The following is a 20,853-nucleotide window of genomic DNA, read 5'->3' as shown; positions in this document are numbered from 1 at the left end:
CATCACTACTGGGAAAACCATAGCTTTAACTATACGGACCTTTGTTGGCAAGGTGATGTCTCTGCTTTTTAAGATGTTGTCTAGGTTTGTCATTGCTTTTCTCCCAAGAAGCAGGCATCTTTTAATTTCGTGACTGCTGTCACCATCTGCAGTGATCATGGAACCCAACATGTTAAATTGAAAGGGTTGTAAACAAATTAATTAGTCTTTTCCAATACTGACAAAATTTTAAATAGATATTCAAGCACAAAGAGGCAGACATCAAAATTGTAAAAGCAGCTTCAGGCAAGGCCTGCAATAGGCCAAATTAGATCTCTTATGCAGTGGCAGAAGGGAACTCCATTGATGCGATCTGGATCCAACTTGTGAAAATTCACCTCAGTCCTAGCAAATGTGATTACAGTAATGGGAAAAAGCAACCGCATCTGTGTTGCTACACCATTCCAATGGATGAGTGGCACATAATTTCAAACAGAAGTTAACATTGCTGTAAATAGCAAGGTTTGAGGAAGGGTTTGTGGGTTCCAGAGCAATCCTGGGTCTGGGCTTTCATGCCAGATCAGGCAAGGTGGTGGTGCCTGATTAAATAAGCCGTGGCAAATGAAATTTTAAAAAGACTTACACACACCACAGATCAGGTTCTCTGTGTTTGCCGCAGTGATTAAATGTATCAACTAACATCTGTTTAGGATGTGATTTCCTTGGCTGGAAAATATGGTCTGAAATCAGTTATTTCGGGATTGAATTAAATTAAACTTGACTCATTATGTGAGTAAAACAAGTACCATGTAATGATAACTGATAAGCAAGTGCCATAAACCAGAGCCGAGCAGCAGTCCACTGAAAGAATGCATTGTTCTTGCAGTTCACCTTAGCATGCCCATACTAGCTTTCCTTGCCCATCAGATGGAAGCAATATCGTTAAAATGAGCTTTTAGTAGACTACAAAGGAAATTAATTGAATTTAGGATTTGATTGAATAAAATGGCATGTAGACAGTGGTTGGCGCTTATGCAACAAAACTAAAGACAAACCCTTCGCATTATTTAGGCAGTAGAGGACAGTGAGGCAGGGCTGCCCTAGTCACCTGAGCTATGTACTTCCAGCTGACTTGCTACTGCATATAGGGAGGGAGAGGGGCAAGGCAGAATCAAAGGCAGCATGGTGCAAACAAGCCAGCAAGAACACTGAATTACCTCTGCTGCAGCATTTGCTCCTTGCTGCCACTTTGCCCCTCTCCTTCCCCATCCCAATATGCAGCAGAGACTCAGATTTAGGGAGGTCAGGTGAGTGGCACAGTCCACCACGCCATCCATTGTTGGGCTGCTGTGTGGATTTGTTACAGCAAAAACAGCATGACGTCTTAAAAACTGACTTAATACTTGGGCTCAATAAATCCTGGAAACAGCTAGCTCATTACAGAAAATAATTCTCTCTGTGCCTGTTTGTTGTATTTTGGTCTTGCTATGCCTATTCATCACCAGCAGACACTTATCAAGAGTGGATCTTGCACTCACTGGATTGGAGTCTCTGTATTGATTAGCACTGAGCACAGCATTATGGCACACTTACTTCATTGCTGTTGACTTTTTGGCTTCACTTTGCACCAAAAATAAAAATATTCTATATGTACTCGGGATATATATTTACCTACTTATTTAGGTGAACACTACATGCATCTAAAGAACTTACATAGTTTATGTATTGGAACGTATCATGCAACATTGTGGTCTTCACTAAAAATTTACTATGTAATTTAGTCTTTGCATCATTTGCTATGCTCAGTCTTTAGTTCTTGCTGTTAGGAGACTACAAAATTTAACTGCCTCCATGTGGAGACTGTCTAAAAGCACTTACGTTAGTGCATTATACAGTGGCTAGGTTGTTGGTATGCAATATATATCTATTGTCCTGAACATTGAGTTAAATGAAGTAATGTACTCTAGACTTTAGCTGGATGTCTAGAGTAAGTAACCATTAATTTAGGTCCATCACCAGGTTATATATGGCAGAATGCAATGCAATGAAATTGCATAGATTCTGATTATACTGAACTGTTCCCTAGGGCTTAACAGCGAGAAATGCAAGTCAATGACCAAATAATATACTCCATCAATGTATACAAATGATACTGTCCATCCCAGAATCAGATTTTATGTGTGATCGAAAAACTTTATCTTCAATGGCTTGGATCCTGAATTGCTCTTCTATTCATAGGACTTTTTGTCTTAATGAAATTCACTCTGATCCTGCTGGCAGATAGTGGAAGGGAGACAATTTTCACCAATTCCTCCTTTTCCCTACACCCTCAGGGTCACCTCTCATGGTGCTTCAGATGGTCCTGCAACCCTGTAGAGAAGATTTTTTTTGGAGGTCACAAGTGGAAAGGGGAATTAGTGATCATCACCTCTCTGAGTGGATTCCATTCACGCAGAGTTAGGATCTGAGCTGATCCACATAAAATAGCTGAAAGAAATAAAGGATTGCTGGACAAAGCAATAATGTACTTCTCAGCAAGGGAGCATATGTAGGCTGCTCAGATGTGATCAAGCAACTGCATAAAACTTGAAAGTTGTCATTTGCCCATTCCCAAAGATGTGTTCCATTAATTTCACAGCAGCATATGTTTCATTTCTACACAAAAAAGCCTTCTTTCAAATGGATTGTCAATTTGAAATTGTTTGTTCCTTCTGAAACACACTATATAAAATACTATTTTCACAGAAACTTAGAACTGTAGAGTTGAGAGTGATCACAAGGGTCATCTAGTCTAACCCTCTGCAATGTAGCAATCTTTTGTCCAACATGAGACTCAAACCCACGACCCCAACCGAGCTATCTCAGCTTCCATCTCTCTCTCTCTCTCTTTCTTTTTTAAACTAAGGTTGGAGATGAGATTGTTCGAATAAATGGATACTCCATTTCTTCATGTACTCATGAAGAAGTGATTAATCTTATTCGCACAAAGAAAATTGTGTCTATAAAAGTGAGACGTGAGTAGAACATTGTTTTGATATTTTGCTAAAATTCCCATACTTTAGTGCTATTGTGGCAACTGACAGTAAACTTTATTTCATTGCAGATGTTGGTATGATACCTGTGAAAAGGTAATTGTCTTTTGGCTAAATGCATATTTTACATACAATATGGAATGGATCTAATAATTTACAGTGGTACCTTGAGTTACAAACGCCTCAGGTTACAAACACTTCAGGTTACAAACTCCTCTAACCTGGAAGAGTTACCTCGAGTTGAGAACTTTGCCCCAGGATGAGAACGGAAATTGTGTGTTGGCGGCGCGGCAACAATTAAGTTCGTAACTAGAGGTACCACTCTACACTGCTTCTGTCAATTTCCTCTGCTTAGTAGCATCACATTTTGAAAACTGAAAACTAAACAGTTTTATGTTGTTGCCATCCATCTGTCTTGGGATACAATGTAGTATATGTCCAGGAGGGAAGTCAAACATCTGCGTTAGCAGCACTGAAGTGACCTCCTTAGAGCACAAGCCTGGGCAGTGCATAAGGAGGTCTTGGGCTGCCAAGGTAACAAGCCCCCGCTCTGGGCCTCACTGATGTGGTCCAAAGGAAAGCAGAGGAATTCCTAGCTTGGCTGCAGGTATTGTCGGAAGGAGGTGTACAAGTTGCCATCCAACCATCTTACGGACTCCACTCTGGACTTGTATAGGGTTTGCTGCTTAGCCCAGGCATCCCCAAACTGCAGCCCTCCAGATGTTTTGGCCTACAACTCCCATGATCCCTAGCTAACAGGATCCCTAGCTAACAGTGGTCGGGGAAGATGGGAATTGTAGTCCAAAACATCTGGAGGGTCAAAGTTTGGGGATGCCTGGCTTAGCCTTTTCTTCTCCCTCTACAACACATACAAAAACTACCTTATTGACTGTTGGACCCACTATTGGTCTCATCTGCTTAATCTGTCAAAGCCTCTCTTTGCATGCATTTGACTCTGTATATTGGCGGTCATATTGCTTACAGCCAAACAAATATTAGCTATCCAAACCCTTTTAAAATCACCAACAGCCAGCTGACAGAAAACTGTTTAAACATCCCGACTGGTCCACAGCAAGGGGAATTTAGGTTGCAACCCAACATCAAGAGGTGTGGTACGAAAGCATCCTCAGTGCATTACTTATTTCAGCATCTTTTCTTTGTTCATATCTAACCACTTATATATTTTCTAGTTCTACTGATGAGCCTCTCAAGTGGCAGTTTGCAGACCAATTTGTATCAGATCCTGGGGTAAGCATTAAGAAAATAACTTTTGCTGCAAATTTTAAAGTCTGTGATCATAATCAAATTTTGTATTGGACCTATTTATAGTGTATATATTTATATATATTTCTATAGATATATTTATATAAATACTATATTTATATACGTATAGTGTTTTGAGCACTGTACAAAATTGTTTGGTTTACACTGAGCACATTTGGAATGGGATGACTGTATGAATTATATATTTCCAAAGCACTTTTGGATATAGGCACGTGGAGAATTGAGTTCATTATATGATAATGCTGAGTATGTGTAAACCTATCAACAAAAACTTATGTATTTCCTTCTTTGCGAAACTTTATCTAGACTTTGATGGTGGGCAAAAAAAACAAAAAAATCAGCATGCCTTTTTAGCTGGTGGACTTCAGTGTCGGAAACTCTGTTGCCCTCATTTTTGCATTTTAGGAAGGTAAAAGCAGTGTTGCAGGTCTTGCATCATCTGGAGGAAAAAACCACAAAGAAAAGAAAGTTTTCATTAGCTTGATTGGTACAAAGGGCATGGGATGCAGGTGAGCTGCCATTTTTTTCTCATCACTCATTTTGTCTGGAAAATATAATGGGTGTGATCTAGCCAAAATTAAGAAGGGTTTAACTGTGACTGGATCGTAAGTTAAATATATTTATGCAAATGATAGTGTTCAGAAACAGATATAAGCTGCTGCACACATCACTTGTCCATTATTGGTCAAAGCTGCAACTCTTTTCGTCTTTGGGTAATGTGTGCTGACGGTAGGCCCCTCTTTACTGAATCACTGTGCGAAGAATTGTTCATTACCAATAATTAAGGAGGTCACAAAATCAATTGATTCTCTTATCTTCTCATATGGACTAAGGCATGACTGGGTTTCTTTTATACAGCACTTCTTTGGCATGCTGATAAAAGTTGTGCCTTGTCTAATTGTGCAACAGTGTTGACTGTGATAGAATATTAGTGTTAGTGTTATGGCACCAATAGAGCTTAAATGAGGTACATTTGCTGTACATCTGATCCAATGTATTCTCATCAATCTGAAAGTAACCAACTTATTTACAGTACTTGGTTATTTGACCATGATTGTTTACTTGCATTATTCCATCGTGTAATGCCATTTTGTTTTCATTGTTTATTCCAGCATTTCCAGTGGTCCCACACAAAAACCAGGCATTTTCATAAGTAATGTTAAACTACATTCTCTGTCTGCAGAAGTAGGGTTAGAGGTAAGTGCAATGTTGATAAAACCATCTGGTTCCATGATAGCCCCATGCTGTCCCCTCCACCGATAGAAGGCATCTATTAGAGGAAAGGGGAGGGAAGACATTTTGAGGGTTCTTTATTGTCCGCACATCTTCAATCTACTCCAGAGAGTCCTTCAGTCCTCCAGAGCAGAATTTGGAACATACAGAGGTCTGCAAAAAAACCGGGAATAACCAAGAATTGCCCTCTTCCCTGTACTATGGATGGATGCCTCCCATCAACAGAGGGGACAGCACTGTTGAACCCATGACAGCTCTTATGTTGAAATGGCCATGTTAAAGGAAACAAAATCAGTGTTGTCTTTCAGACACCAATGCAAAGTGAATAAATTCAATAAAATTGAAAGATTAAAAATAACCCAATGTTTATCTTAATCTTCAAATTAGTTGTTCTGCAGTGGTCTCATCTTATTCATTTTTTCTGAAACAACTGGTTTGAGAACTGAAGCCTGTGTGAGAACTCTGCTGAAGCTTCAAGTGTTTTGTTTGTTTCCTTGCTTTCAGGTTGGTGATCAGATTGTTGAAGTAAATGGAATGGACTTTTCTAATGTGGATCACAAAGAGGTAATAAATGGGGCCAAGTTGTCCTATTCTTATAAATTGAAAATGGACATTTTACACTAACTTTTTAATAAATCCGTTTCACAACTCTCAGATTTTTTTAGGATTCAGCCAACAAATATTGGAGTATAGTTTAAAATGTTTGAATCCAGACGCTGCTGTTACTACAAAGTCATCTGCATTGTTTTAACTGTCCTGCTCATGAGATTCAGTCAGCATCATTACCAGGTGGAGAGGGTGCCACTGTAGTTGTGCTGTGTACACCTTTGCAGCTGGACAAAGACTTGCATGTAAATATATTATCCTTTCCTCTCCCCCACCATTTTTTCAGGCTGTAAAGGTGTTGAAAAGCAGTCAAACCCTGACTATCACGGTTGTAACTGGAGCCGTAAGTATGAATGTCATCGTAATCAGCAAAGACCCTGTAAAAATCTAGAGGTTCTCAAAGTACATATGGTAGACAGACACTGGGGGTGGGAGACATACGGTATACTCAACTCCAGTATAATCTAGATTCAAATTGGTTGTTTGGGGCTTAAGTAGTTTAAGTAATTTATGAACATCTGAATGTCATCTTTTAGAGACATCAGCAGTTCACTGATAAGTTCCTCTGAACTGGTTGTATTTTGTTGTGCATATTATTTTGTTCATTTTGTGGCATGTGAAAATATTTTAGAACCTCAAATAAGCCTTGAATGTTCAAGGGAGAGTTAGAAATCCTTCCAGGGGGCAACATATTTACCCCATAGTTCTCGTTTACTCCTGCACATGGAACCACAGGGAAAGCAGCCATGAAAAATTGCCTTCTATAGCTACCCAAATAAGACATTACCTGTTTGTTACAGCAATCATGTATGAATGCAGCACATCTGCATCACAGCCCACAAGGGTACACAGCTCTGCAAGTGACTTAATCAAGTTTACTAACGTTAATCGTGTTTCAAGGTAGTATAGCTCTCCCATCAAGCATGACACTGTGCTTAGACTGATTTTCAGCTACAATTTTTTACCCATTCTTTCAAATGAATAAAGGAGGGGGGGAATAAGATAGCAGTGTGACTAACCCAGTTCCTAAAATACATTCCCATTCCCCTCACAACACAGTCAGAATGCTTGTATAACCAGCTAGGCATAACACCTCTTGATGCTGTATTCATACCATTCAGTGTGAAATATGCAGTTACAAGAAGATAGAGGTAGGCTACCACTTCTGAAATACTGTATACACGTTGAAGGTAATGACAGTGTCAAACACAATGCTAAAGTGAAAAAGCATGGCATTTAATTTATCTAAAATAGACTTAATAATCACACGTATATGAACCTGAGTTTTACACTAATAATCTGGATTTCATAACAAAAAATTTAAAAAATCCTTCCAGTAGCACGTTAGAGACCAACTAAGTTTGTCATTGGTATGAGCTATCGTGTGCATGCACACTTCTTCAGATGGAAGCTCATACCAATGACAAACTTAGTTGGTCTCTAAGGTGCTACTGGAAGGAATTTTTTTCCCCGACTACGTCAGACAAACACGGCTACCTACCTGTAACTGGATTTCACAGCTACCTACCTGTAACTGGATTTCATATTTCTTGTAATGAAACCCCTTCAAAAAAGAACCCAGAAAATTGAAATTTTTGCAACATTTTATGTTCACACAAAAAAATTAAAAGAGGTTTTACATTCCTACTGATGACTAGAAAGAAGGGAGAGAGAGAGAGATGATAGATAGATGATAGATAGATAGATAGATAGATAGATAGATAGATAGATAGATAGATAGATGATAGATGATAGATAGAGATAGATATAGATCTTATTTATAAGATTTACAAATCTAATTCGTAAAATTTCTTACCAATCAATAACTACAAACAACAAAATAGCTCTTTTTTATACATCTGCTAGATAAAAGCAACCATTTTCATTGCCTAGGGGAAAAAGTATTGTCAATGTGTGTTACCTAGAAGATATTCAAAGGGAGAATAATTCTATACAAATTTGCTAACAAAACTTAATTAACAGGGATTTGAAATAATATTTAGGGAAAGGAGCTGTTTATGACTGAAGTGGAGAAGCAGAGGGAAGAGTCTAGCCGTGAGTTGGAGCGGCAAGAACTGATGCGCCAGAAGAGGTTTGCACTGGAGACCAATAAGATCCTGAAAGAACAGCAAGAAAAGGAGAAATTGTAAGATCTTGGTGATGCATCGGGTTTGCTAAAATTAACTGTGGCATTAATGTGCTAGTGCTGAGGCTTACAGTGTGTAGGAAGCGTCTTAACTAACTTCGCCTTCTTCTGGAGGCCTCAGGGCACTGCAGTGACTAACATAATCAAGATTGTTGTGGCTTCTCGGTAGTACATTAGATTTCTTGGCAGCTGGTAGATAGGAAATTTGTTGTTGAACAGTATGGTGTTAAAGGCAAAAAAGTATAACATAACCTTTAGGGTAAAAAACCCCAACAACTTCAGTTACCAGTATGTGTCCTGATTTACAAAGCAATACACAGAGCCAGCCAACCCATGAGGCAAGGTGAGGCTGCCGTCTCAGGTGGCAGGATCCACAGGGGCAGCAGATCCAGCTTCCAAGAAAGGCATCGCCCACTGCTGCTGCCATGATAACAGCAACAGGTGCAGTGTACACCTTGGATGAAGGATCTACCACCTCCTCAGCAGCCGCTACCCCTCTTGGCAAATAGGAGGCACTGCAGGTGTCCTCCCACCCTTGTTCCTTATCCCCCGCCCCTGTTTCTGATGTAGATCTTCACTTACCCCTGCTTCCTTAGCTGGCGGGAGAGCGATTTTGTAGTTCACCACAAGTGCAAAAAAAAAAAAATTGGGCCGACCCTGGCAATACTATACATGTCTACTCAGAAATAGTTCACTGTGACATGCTCCCCAGTAAGTGTGCACAGTTGTTATCTTCGACAAATTTCACATGAATTTTTCATGTGAAATCTAACATTTTGATGAATAAAGCCCAGACAACCCTAACTACTTTTGCAAGACAGGGTATGAGCCTAACATTAGGGTGGCAACATTGCTGAGAGTTGCCGGGGGGGGGTGTCAGGAAATCTTGCAGTTCCCATGTGCGCATCTCACATTTGAGTACGTGCTTGGAGCTTCCCATGCTTATTAAATATTTGTGGTGGAAAGCTTGTCTTTAAAAAAAAAAAAGCAGTGTCAAAGGGTACCAAAGAAGGCTTCTGAATTTGTGACTCATCGGAGTGTACACAGTCTGGTCTATGTATGTCAGTTCCCCTGTTCTTGCAGTTTCAGGCAGGCACCCAAAGCAAGAAGCCTACGGTAGTAAAATGCTGGTGGGCCACCAGTTATATAGCTTTAGTTCAGGCATAGGCAAACTCGGCCCTCCAGATGTTTTGGGACTACAACTCCCATCATCCCTAGCTAACAGGATCAGTGGTCAGGGATGATGGGAAGTGCAACTGGACTTCTCCACAACCCTTCCCCTCTGCAGGGAGGTGGGACCGATTCGGATGGTCCGCCCCCGCTACTTAATGGATCCAATTGGCTTCCAGAGAGTGGTAGGGGATGTTTTATCCCATGTCGATGGCCTTTCAGCTGATTCCCTGGTGGCCCGCTGGAATGCGGAGTTAACCAGCGCTATTGACTGTCTGGCTCCGAAGCGCCCTCTCAGATTGCATGGAGCCCGGACAGCCCCGTGGTTTTCCCCGGCGCTGAGGGCGATGAAACAGTCGTTGAGACGGCTAGAGCGCCGGTGGCGGAAAACTCATTTTGAATCAGACCGGACACGGGCTAGAGCTCAACTTCGAGCCTACCAAGTGGCAATGGCGACAGCGAAGAGGACCTTCTTCACCGTCTCCATCGCATCTGCAGAAAACAGCAGCAGGAGACTCTTCCAGGTGGTTCGCAATTTAGCGGAACCACCTGCTCCATCCGGGCCCAGTACGGGCCACATGATCTCCTGCAATGATTTTGCAAAGTTTTTTGCAGATAAAGTCGCTCAGATTCGGGAAGAGGTAGACTCCACCGTGGGAGCAGGGCCGGGGCGGGGGAGTGCTAGAGTCCTGTCTAGTCAAGTTTTGTGGGATCAATTTCAATCTGTTACCTCCGAGGATGTGGACAGGCTGCTTCGACGAGTGAAACCAACCACCTGTCTCCTTGATCCTTGCCCATCCTGGCTTATAAAAGCTAGCCAGGAAGGGCTGGGCGATGGGCTTCACGGGTTGGTAAATGCTTCTCTCCATGAAGGAGCCTTCCCAGACCCGCTGAAAGAGGCGGTTATTAAACCGCTTCTTAAAAAACCATCTTTAGATCCGGCCAATATGGCCAACTATCGCCCAGTCTCAAATCTTCCATTCTTGGGCAAGGTGATTGAGCGAGTGGTTGCTGAACAACTTCAGGCACGCCTGGAAGAAGCGGACCATTTGGATCCCTTCCAGTCAGGATTCAGGCCTCACCATGGGACTGAAACTGCCTTGGTCGCACTGGTCGATGATCTCCGGCGGGCTAGGGACAAAGGTAAGAGCTGTTTCCTTGTTCTGCTGGATCTCTCAGCGGCTTTTGACACCATCGACCATAACATCCTTCTGGATCGTCTAGAGGGTTTGGGAGCTGGGGGCACTGTCATGCAGTGGTTCCGCTCCTTCCTCCTGGGCCGTGTTCAGAAAGTGGTGGTGGGGGATGAGTGTTCAGACCCCTGGGCTCTCACTTGTGGGGTGCCTCAGGGTTCTGTCCTCTCCCCCATGCTTTTTAACATCTATATGCAGCCGCTGGGAGAGATCATCAGGGGGTTTGGGCTGGGTGTCCATCAGTATGCTGATGATACCCAGCTCTACCTCTCTTTTAAATCAGAACTAGTGAAGGCGGTGAAGGTCCTGTGTGAGTGCTTGGAGGCAGTTGGAGGATGGATGGCGGCTAACAGATTGAGATTGAATCCTGACAAGACAGAAGTACTGTTTGTGGGGGACAGGAGGCGGGCGGGTGTGGAGGACTCCCTGGTCCTGAATGGGGTAACTGTGCCCCTGAAAGACCAGGTGCGCAGCCTGGGAGTCCTCTTAGACTCACAGCTGTCCATGGAGGCACAGGTCAACTCTGTGTCCAAGACAGCTGTTTATCAGCTCCATCTGGTACGCAGGCTGAGTCCCTACCTGCCCACTGACTGTCTCTCCAGAGTGGTGCATGCTCTAGTTATCTCTCGCTTGGACTACTGCAATGCGCTCTACGTGGGGCTACCTTTGAAGGTGACCCGGAAACTACAACTAATCCAGAATGCGGCAGCTAGACTGGTGACTGGGAGCGGCCGCCGAGACCACATAACACCGGTCCTGAAAGACCTACATTGGCTCCCAGTACGTTTCCGAGCACAATTCAAAGTGTTGGTGTTGACCTTTAAAGCCCTAAACGGCCTCGGTCCGGTATACCTGAAGGAGCGTCTCCACCCCCATCGTTCTGCCCGGACACTGAGGTCCAGCTCCGAGGGCCTTCTGGCGGTTCCCTCACTACGAGAAGCCAAGTTACAGGGAACCAGGCAGAGGGCCTTCTCGGTAGTGGCACCCACCCTGTGGAATGCCCTCCCACTAGAGGTCAAAGAGAACAACAATTACCAGACCTTTAGAAGGCATCTCAAGGCAGCCCTGTTTAGGGAAGCTTTTAATGTTTGATGGATTTCTGTATTTTAATGTTTGATGGATCTCTGTATTTTAGAATTTCTGTTTTGTTGGAAGCCGCCCAGAGTGGCTGGGGGAACCCGGCCAGATGGGCGGGGTATAAATAATAAATTATTACCGGTATTATTATTATTATTATTATTATTATTATTATTAGTCCCAAAACATCTGAAGGGCCGAGTTTGCCTATGCCTGGTTTAGCTGGTCAAAAGCATTTTCTTTCTTCATCCATGTTATTTTTCCATATACTGTAGTTAGGTTAAAAACTCCAAATTTTTCCCCCTTTTTTTGTAGGCGAAAAATGGAGATTGCACAAAAAGCTGCCGAGGAGGAGGAAAGATACCGTAAAGAAATTGAACAGTTAAGTTACCTTTTAGTTCATTTCTCTCTCTCTCTCTCTCTCTCTCTCTCTCTCTCACGCACCTGCATTTGGTTATTTTCCCTCTATGATCTATTTTTTACAAGGATTTTATGGTCTGGAAAAGGGTGAAGCAGGATAAATGCATTGCCATTCCACCCCCCTGTCAAAGCCCCCTACCCTGCAGCACTTCAAATTGCAGAAGGATAACTCATGTGTCCTCCCCGGTATAAAAACTGTCTGCACACAGAAAAATAGTATGTGAGGGAGAAGTCTTCCCTAGAATGCTTCTCTTTGACATTGGCAAGGGCTGTATTGCCAGGCACTCCTTCTTCCTGCAATCCAAAGTGGTACAGCAGAAGAAAGCCTGTACCAGGTGCTATTTCTGAATTTGCATCTTGACTCTCAGTTTTAAATTTATTGCAGTCTCAAATTATTGAGGCATCCAAATGTTCATAACTGTTTGTTTGTTTGATTGATTGATTGATTGATTGATTGATTGATTGATTGAATGCCTAACCTTCCCACACCTAAGGCTCAAAGTAGTTAGCAATGGCATTAGGAAATAAATATGAAAGTCCAATAAAATAGCTTAAATCCAAAATAAATCCCATTTGCCAGTGGAACCTCAAAATCAGTCTGAGCGAAACACATATATACTGTTGTAGTGATAAAACACATTGCACTTGCTACATGTTCACTTTACACATTGCTTTCCATGAAGCATGTACAGCGGTCATGATATTCTGCCGCTTGACTACAGATCCTCCAACTGATCTACACTGTTGCCCTTCTGTGTGGCAAATGCCTCCATCAGCTCGCCTGAAAACGGGATCCTGCATGAAATCCTAACTAATCTCAGGAAGCTGTGAAGAAAACTGGCTGAATAATGGGCTCCATTAGAATGCATTTCCATATGTGGCATTGCAAGTTAGGGTACCATGGGAATGATCGTGTTCCAAATGTTAAGGTTCAGCAGTGGGGAAGTGGAGATAGTGGGGAGGTTGGTACAATGCAAATACCCCAGCAGGATTGCTGGGGTCTTCCTGTTGCTTCTGTTCTCCCCCTCCCAGTAAGCAACATTGACTCCCTGTTGGGAAGATAGTGTAGAAGCTTAGTACCACCTGACAAGCCAATTCCATTCAGATCACTGGATCATGGATTTAATCCATGTTTAACTTACTTGCCAGCTTTATTGTTTGCTTGTTTACGTATCCGTGTATATAGAGGGCAGGCCTCCATGGCACTTAATCTGCCACATGGTGTTTACGGTCTGAAATTCAGCACAGAGGAAAACAGAGGAAGAGGAAGATAGTAGAGATAGGGTAAACTGGGAAGGAATATGCAGCTGTTTCAGCTGCATGTGACTTGGGTCTTACAGACTAAGTTACAGTAGGGCATGGGAACTAGGGGTGGTGCCAAAAGATTTCCTGGAAGCTTTACTGGAAGCAAATGTGCTGGTGCAGTTTACTCACATTGCTCATTCTAAGCTGAGATACTTAAGTATAAGCCAGACTATTGGAAATATTTGGATCCTGTTTTAACTCCAGTTCCTAAAGGAAACAAACAAACAAACAAACAAAAACATAGAGCATGAGGCTCTATGGCTCTTTCTTGTGCATTTTACCCATAAATTATGAGCAGGTTGATATATCAACCATCTCAAAACCATGATGAAACTCATGGTTAGGTTTGCTAAAGTTATGTAATTATTGTCTTACGTACACCATTTTGTAGTGTTAAGAGTGTATTAGTTTGCACTGTGTCATTCTTCTCCTCCTGTTGCTTTTGCATTTTAAGAGATCTGAAAAACTGGTTTTTATGTGTGCATATAACACTTGTGCAGCAGTTGGGGCTTTGTTTTTAAGTGGTTTCAGGGCTTGGACTCATGCACTGGAGTTGGCCCAGGAGATCCTAAAAGGTACAGCAGGAATGGGGAATCTGTGATCCTCCAGAAGTTTTGTGAATTACATTTCATTTCATCCCTTACCTTTGGCCATGCTGGCAGATACTGATGGGAACTAAAGTCCAACAACATATACAGGACTACAGGTCTCTCATATCTGGTATTAGGGTGATGACTTTTTCAGTTTTTTCTCAAAAATCATTTCCTGTAACACAAATGGATGAACTTTTGCCTATTAATGACTAAAATGAGGTATATTCCATTGAAATATTAAAAAAGGTTATGCACAAACCGTTTTTAATTTTTTTGTATGCCATTTTACCATTTCATAAAATTGTATTAACAATTCTATATATATTTTGTATCAAATTTGGACACAACACCACATTCCACAATGGGGAGTGTTTTTAGCAACTTAGGGTATACAAATGTCACAGCTGTGCAAGGTAAATGCCCCTTTTTGGGACCTCAAAACTCAGCCAGCAGACCCTGCCGGGCATGCTGGGAAAAGAACCTACAGGAGAGGTAGCAAAAGATCGTCCTCTAGTGGCGTCTATACTGTTACTGCAGCTAAAAAAAGCTCCCTTGTGTGTTTGATGACCCTATATAATGTTGTATATATGTGACTCTAAAGCTTGGGTTCAATTTTATATCTGCTTATAGTGACTTCAAAAATGGTCAAAAAACTGAAAAATAAATTTTTAAAAAATCATTTTGTGCAAGAGGTTTTTTTTATCAAATCTCCTTGAAAGTAAGATTTTATCTAATCTTTAATGAAAGCTCATCATATTATGATACAGGAAAATGAGGTTGTAAAAAAGTCATCACCCTAACCTGGTATACAATGTAAAAATGAGGTAACTGTGTTCCAGAAGCTGGCCCAAAAGTAAAAGGCTAGGGTGGTTATTTTTGGTTCAGTAGCAACACTAGATCTAGCCAAAGTTAGACATTTTTAAGCTCCATTTATTTCAATGGGGGGAAACCTAATCTCTTCAGCTGAAATAAAGAGGATTTCAGAGTACTTAACTTTGGCTGACTCACACTCTTTATTTTAATATGCAGTTGAAAGGTCTGCATATTTTTAAAGTGTGTAAGTGATAAAAGATAAAATAAGCAAACTCAAGTGTTCCCATGTAAAACTAAGCCAAAACTATGGCTTAGTGTGAGCAAGCAAGCATGCTGGCGCCCAGAGCAAAACTCATGGTTGCTTCACTCCTCCTCTGGTCCTTCTGTGCACTGCTTGTAACTAAACCATGGCTTGGGCTACTATTGCATGGAAACCTAGGCTCATGGTTTGTCTTGCTTCAAACTAACTGAAAGTGGGGTTTTTTTGCTTACCTCTGGAGGTTTGTTTAGAGGAGATGAAACACTAAGCTGGGTTCACACATAATGATAAATAAAACTATGGTTTAGCTTCAGGTAGTGTAGAAGGACTAAGTGAAGAAGGAAAGTGGCCATGCTTTTTGCCATGTGTGCCACACTCTTGCTCAGCTATGCTTAGTTGTACGTGTGAACTGGCCCAGTCAGCCTCCATTTTTAAAAAGAAATCCAACTGAATATTTTATACTCCTTTTCAGGATAAAGGCAGAAGAGGAGAAATTTAAAAAGCAATGGGAAGAAGACTGGGGTCATAAAGAGCAATCAAAGTCTCCCCAAACTGTAGTTGCAGAAGTACATAGGCCTCCTCATCATAAACACCGAAGTAAGTAAAAAAAAAATTCATCCAAGACAGTGTTAGAACTTTGCATCATTAACTACAATTTACAACTCTGTATTTCTCACAAAACAACTGCTTTGTGAGAAGCTAATGCCTTTGGGCTGTGGAAATGGGTGCCTGGTGTAGTCATTGATTCTTTTCCTCTTTCTATTAACTTGATTAAGTGTTACAGATTCAGGGGAGCTTTTAATCAGAAGGAAGATAAAAATGAACTGAGGAAGAAAAAGTAGAACTCAGTTCCACACAACACAATACATCAAAACAAGGATTAGTTCCAAGAGATCAGTACAGTTGTACCTTGGTTTTCAAACAGCTTAGTTCTTGAACGTTTTGGCTCCCGAATGCCGCTAACCCAGAAGTGACTGTTCAAGTTTGCGAACTACTTTTGGAAGCTGAACGTCTGACAGGGCTTCCACGACTTCCGATTGGCTGCAGGAAGCTCCAGCAACCAATCAGAAGCCACTCTTTGGTTTCTGAACGTTTTGGAAGTCGAACGGATTTCTGGAACGAATTCTGTTCAAATTCCAAGGTATGACTGTACTGGTTGCCTGACTGTTTGGACAGTCAGAATCATTTTCACTGCTCTGTTGTGACTTCTGGCTGTAATGGATGGATGGCTGGCATTTTGATTCATTTTAGAATAGCATTGCAGAAGCCTTTCTGTCCAATCCTTCAGAGTCCAGAAGTAGAGTGTTAGTTTGCAGAACAGCACTATAATGCCCAGTCCCTTTTGAATCGTATATGTGTTTAAAAATAAGTGTTCTTGCTTGAACCATAGAGTTCATCTGATTGTTAAATATATAGCTGATGAATCAATCAGCTTGCTCCATTATATGAATCCCCCATAGCTCTCCTTCCATATTACACCAGTGTAGCTGTCTCTATTCAGCTCTATTTAGGTATATGTGTTCTAAAATAGCACTTGTAAAGACAATTTCATTATACTGATTACAGTTTCCAATGCTAGCGTAGTATCTCTAAGGCTAGGGATGGAGAGAACAAGGAAGTGAAATGGGATGATACAGAGATGTCAGTTGTCAGTAAGTCCCTTCTCTTCTTTAGCTATTGAAAACTGCTTCAGCTTCCTCAAAAATTAAATCCGAAGAAAACATGCCTAACTTCTGCAGGGACTCTCCCTTTGTGTCAATTCTTTCCAATCCATTGGTGGTGTGGAACACCCAAAGTATTATCTTTTCTTTTTTCCTTTGTTTCTTTCTTCCTTTGTTTGTCTAGTAGATGTAGATGAAACTGCACTTGACCATTCTGCAGCAGGTGATATGGTTGGAATGAAGTCGAAAGAGAGTCAACAGGTTTGCTGTAACACCTTGGCTTCCTATCTTGACTTTGATGCTTCCTGCTCTCCTCTTCCTCCTGGCAGTCAGTCTTAATGATGGACTGGACTACACTTGTCTTCCTTATCCCACAATTCTCTTCTTAGGGACACTACTTATTTTAACTTGCTATGCTAGACCCGTATATATAAATATGGAGCAAGTAAGGAATGCCGTGCATGATATTTGAGCAAGACAGGAAATAATACTGGATTCAACCAACAAGGGATTTTTATGGGTCCTGTTTTCTAACACTGGAAACTGGAACAGTGTTCTGGGGATGGCTCAACTCATGCTCTGAGAAACCAGGAGTTAGCTAAGAAACTAGCCTGTTACTTTTTTGCTAAATGTTCATTCACCACAGTACATCAGGATGTAAAGCCTATAGAATCAGCAAAACATAATTCATAAAAATGAAATAGTTTGTTAAATTAATTCTTATTCATTAAATTTGTCTGATAGCTTTTGAAGGTTATAAGCTTTTCTGTGCAAAGATGAAAAATAAAAGGGAAATTGCATTCTTAACTAACATCCTTGGTTATAGGGATGTCTAAAGGAAAGGGGAACAGATGCCACTGTAATCGCGCATGCTTGTGTACAATATGTAAACACAACAAAAAATAGTGTAGCTGGTGTTCAGCTGATCTAGAACCAGTGAAAGTAAAACTGGCTAGCTGCTAACAATCATTATATAAATTGCAGTTAACTGCTAGAGAAATCTGCAATATATATAGTGACTATATGAACAGAATTGTGTTGTTTCAGTAGGCATATAACTATTTCTATTTGCACACTTTGTGTTAAAGTAATTTGATTATTGCACACTATTTTCTATTGAAAAATATAGCTTAATTGTTCCCATTTACAGAAAGCTACATGTCGTGAAAGAACCATCAAATCATTGTGGGCTTTTATTTATACTTGGGTTCAGAGCTTTGGCTTATATTTAACTAAATTCTACCCCGAGTACACCAATTGAAATTAATGGGCCCAAATTAGCTGTAGCCATTAATTTTAATGTGTCTACTCTGAGTGTGAATAATGTTTAATGGAACTCTCAATGGGCATTAGGAGCACAAAGCTCCTGTGTGTGTGTTTCCTTATTCATACAGCTCTAAACAATTGTGTTCTCTATTGATATGAGCAGTGAAAAATAACAGAGTGCTATTATTTGCCTATTATCAATAGCTAGTTCAAAGTTAAAATAAAAGTGTGGCTAAAGATACAGCATTCTCTACAGTGTGTGATCCCATTGGAGTGCCTTTCCCCCCTTTTAAACAGCTGCCTACCTGGTACATATGGAACTCTACCTTTTCGTACTGTATACCGGTATGTGTAATATATTGCTCTCTGTCATATATTTCTCCTTTACCTATTTATAGCTTTTGGGTGGTTTTATCGGTATGAAGGAAAATTTCCCACAATTCGCAAGGTACAAAGAATGTTGACAAGTGTGAATGTCGAGAAGGTTTGCTGTGGAAAGTGCATTCTAATCCATTCTGTATTTTCCCCAATAAATTGTACACTCATGTAAATTTATTGATGAGCATGAAATTATGGGAAAGTTTGTTTACGTCACAGTGACTTAGATGCAAAGAAAGATGCCTTGCATGAGTTCAGGATTTGTGCCGCTCCCAATATCTGCAATTCCACTCCATGCTATTTAAACATGGAGTATGCTGGAGTAATAGCTTTAAGAACAAATGGTTAAAGATGTAATCTCACCCTACCCTATATTACGAGTCTGTAAGTTTTATTTTCTCCCATGGGACATGCATCAGTAGCTATGCACAGAATTGCAATCTATATGCATACTGTATGCTTGGAAAGCTCAGCAGCATATTCCAGAATTGGACTGATGTACGTTGAACTCTGGAGGAAGTGATTTAAAGCCTTGACGGAGCAGTCATCAAAACAATTAGGGATATTTTTAACTTAAGCAACTCCACTTTGCAAAATATGTTTCTAACAGCAGACAAATTCTTTGTCGGCCCATTTCTAAATCACAAATTATGTTTCTCTTAAGAACATCATCCTTAACTATAAATGATCAATGATAGCCAGTTAGATAGTGCAGTCAGGTACTATTTACCTACCACTGTTGAAAAGGAACGAGGTTGAGGGATACCTCATGCCTCTACCGATGGGCATTGCAAGCTGATGGAGGAAACTGGGTGATTGAGTTAGTCTTGTGTGCTGACTGCCCAGTAGTGTCCTATGCAGGCCCTACTGATGGCATTGGTCCATATCTGTTGTTGTCATAGCTTCTACTTTTCTCTGCTGTCACCTCACATTACCCCGCCAATATAGATATGGGCTTCATTTCCCCTTGGTTGCTACTCAGCAGCAGCAGCCAAACACAGTCCCGTTTTCCAGCTTCCACTATGGTCTGCAATGTTTGTTTGAAAAGCCTGCTTGAATGAACTGGCTAGATTTGACAGTTTCCCTTTAAGTTCATATCAGAAATAAAATTCATATTTAATATAACCAGAGCACCAGTGCAAATTATTTTTAGATGTCTGTGTTGTTAGTACTGCAGTCCTGTGCATGCCTACTCAGAAGTAAGTCCAATTGAGTTCAATAGACCTGACTTCCAGATAAGTGTGTGATGTGACCTGCCTTGCACCTCCTAAATTAGCAGGCTGCCCTCAGCTACAGTGGAGACACTAGGCCTATCCCAATGTTGAAGTAAGATTCAGATCTAGTCCACTATCAACCAGCTTCAAGTGACTGAAGTTGAATCATTTGTTTACAATTGCTAAAGATACAAGACCTGATTTATGTGGCTTTTCTTTAGGAAATACAAAGCCCTGGATTTTTAACATTAATCCGATAGCTGAAAGGCAGTTTTTGCTTGTACAATTCCAAAGAAGCAGTTTGGTTCTTCACAGTTTTCTGCATTCCCACCCCCTTTGCAGTTGTTTGCTGTGCTGTTTTGGCAATATGTGTGTGTGAAGTACTGAATTATTTTCTTGCACAATAGAATAATTACTGCTACTTCATATGCAACCTCCTGTTGTGTAAAAGCCATAATCTAAACATGTACTTGCTTCATTTGTAGAGAGACCACAGTTTATGTAATATTTTAAAAGTGATGCAGTCTTCAGTTAATCTGTATCAAAGGCATCTGCACACATTGTGAAAGCATTGACATTTTGCCTCCAGCTTTTCAATACCTCGCCCTTCCAACAAGGTTTAGTTAAAATTAAATTCATTATGTGGCTGCTGTTTCTTCTTGCCCAGCCTCCGCAATCACTGTGAATGGTTGCATGTGTATATTAATAGAGCCCATTTTTCTAGGACATCTGCTCTTGTATATATAATCTCAGATTATTGAAGTGGTACATTTTCAGCCCCTGCAAAATATATATTTTCTAAATGTATGTAAATATAATAAAAACCACCTAGAAAGGCAAAGAAAGAAAGAAATCCAAAAGTGACAGTCTCAGTGAGCAGAAAAAGGGCAAAATGCAACTGGAGTTTGAGCTAAAGCTTCTCAAGGAAAAGGAAGAGAAGCTAGAAAGAGAAAAACAGCTGAAAATCAACCGGCTTGTACAAGAGGTATGTTCTTTTAACATGTTCTGATGCCTTTAGTTTTACCATATATTCCTGGGGGGAGGAAATATGGGTGATATTTGAGTATTTACATATGCAAATAACTTTAGATATATGATTAAATGATCAAAAAATCACATTGACACTGTAGTTCAAGAACTCAAGCTAGACAGCAAAAGGTGGTTATCACAATTTAAAAGCTTACGGTAGCTTTGGTCCTCTTTGATTGGCTAGTGGCATAGGCA

General features: G+C 40.8%; 1 protein-coding gene across 3 annotated transcripts in view; it reads left to right on the top strand.

Moving 5' to 3' along the window:
• The window catches only part of USH1C (USH1 protein network component harmonin), a 56,091-nt gene that overhangs the window by 15,462 nt on the left and 19,776 nt on the right, over positions 1 to 20,853 (top strand). The window contains exons 5-16 of one of the 3 annotated variants that reach the window (XM_060276016.1): positions 2,885 to 2,993; positions 3,083 to 3,107; positions 4,202 to 4,259; positions 4,701 to 4,804; positions 5,408 to 5,492; positions 6,033 to 6,092; positions 6,421 to 6,477; positions 8,138 to 8,280; positions 12,036 to 12,101; positions 15,583 to 15,707; positions 18,436 to 18,485; positions 20,462 to 20,614. In XM_060276016.1, coding sequence (XP_060131999.1) covers positions 2,885 to 2,993; positions 3,083 to 3,107; positions 4,202 to 4,259; positions 4,701 to 4,804; positions 5,408 to 5,492; positions 6,033 to 6,092; positions 6,421 to 6,477; positions 8,138 to 8,280; positions 12,036 to 12,101; positions 15,583 to 15,707; positions 18,436 to 18,485; positions 20,462 to 20,614 — 1,035 coding nt within the window. Of the gene's footprint in view, positions 1 to 2,884; positions 2,994 to 3,082; positions 3,108 to 4,201; positions 4,260 to 4,700; positions 4,805 to 5,407; positions 5,493 to 6,032; positions 6,093 to 6,420; positions 6,478 to 8,137; positions 8,281 to 12,035; positions 12,102 to 15,582; positions 15,708 to 16,955; positions 17,033 to 18,435; positions 18,486 to 20,461; positions 20,615 to 20,853 lie in introns of all 3 variants that reach the window. The other 2 variants (XM_035120330.2, XM_035120323.2) reach the window with 2 other exon arrangements.

The sequence above is a fragment of the Zootoca vivipara genome, chromosome 1 (genome assembly GCF_963506605.1).
Source record: "Zootoca vivipara chromosome 1, rZooViv1.1, whole genome shotgun sequence".
NCBI classification, from domain to species: domain Eukaryota; kingdom Metazoa; phylum Chordata; class Lepidosauria; order Squamata; family Lacertidae; genus Zootoca; species Zootoca vivipara.
Note: the sequence above shows the minus strand (reverse complement) of the source record. Positions and strands in the feature narration are given on the sequence as shown.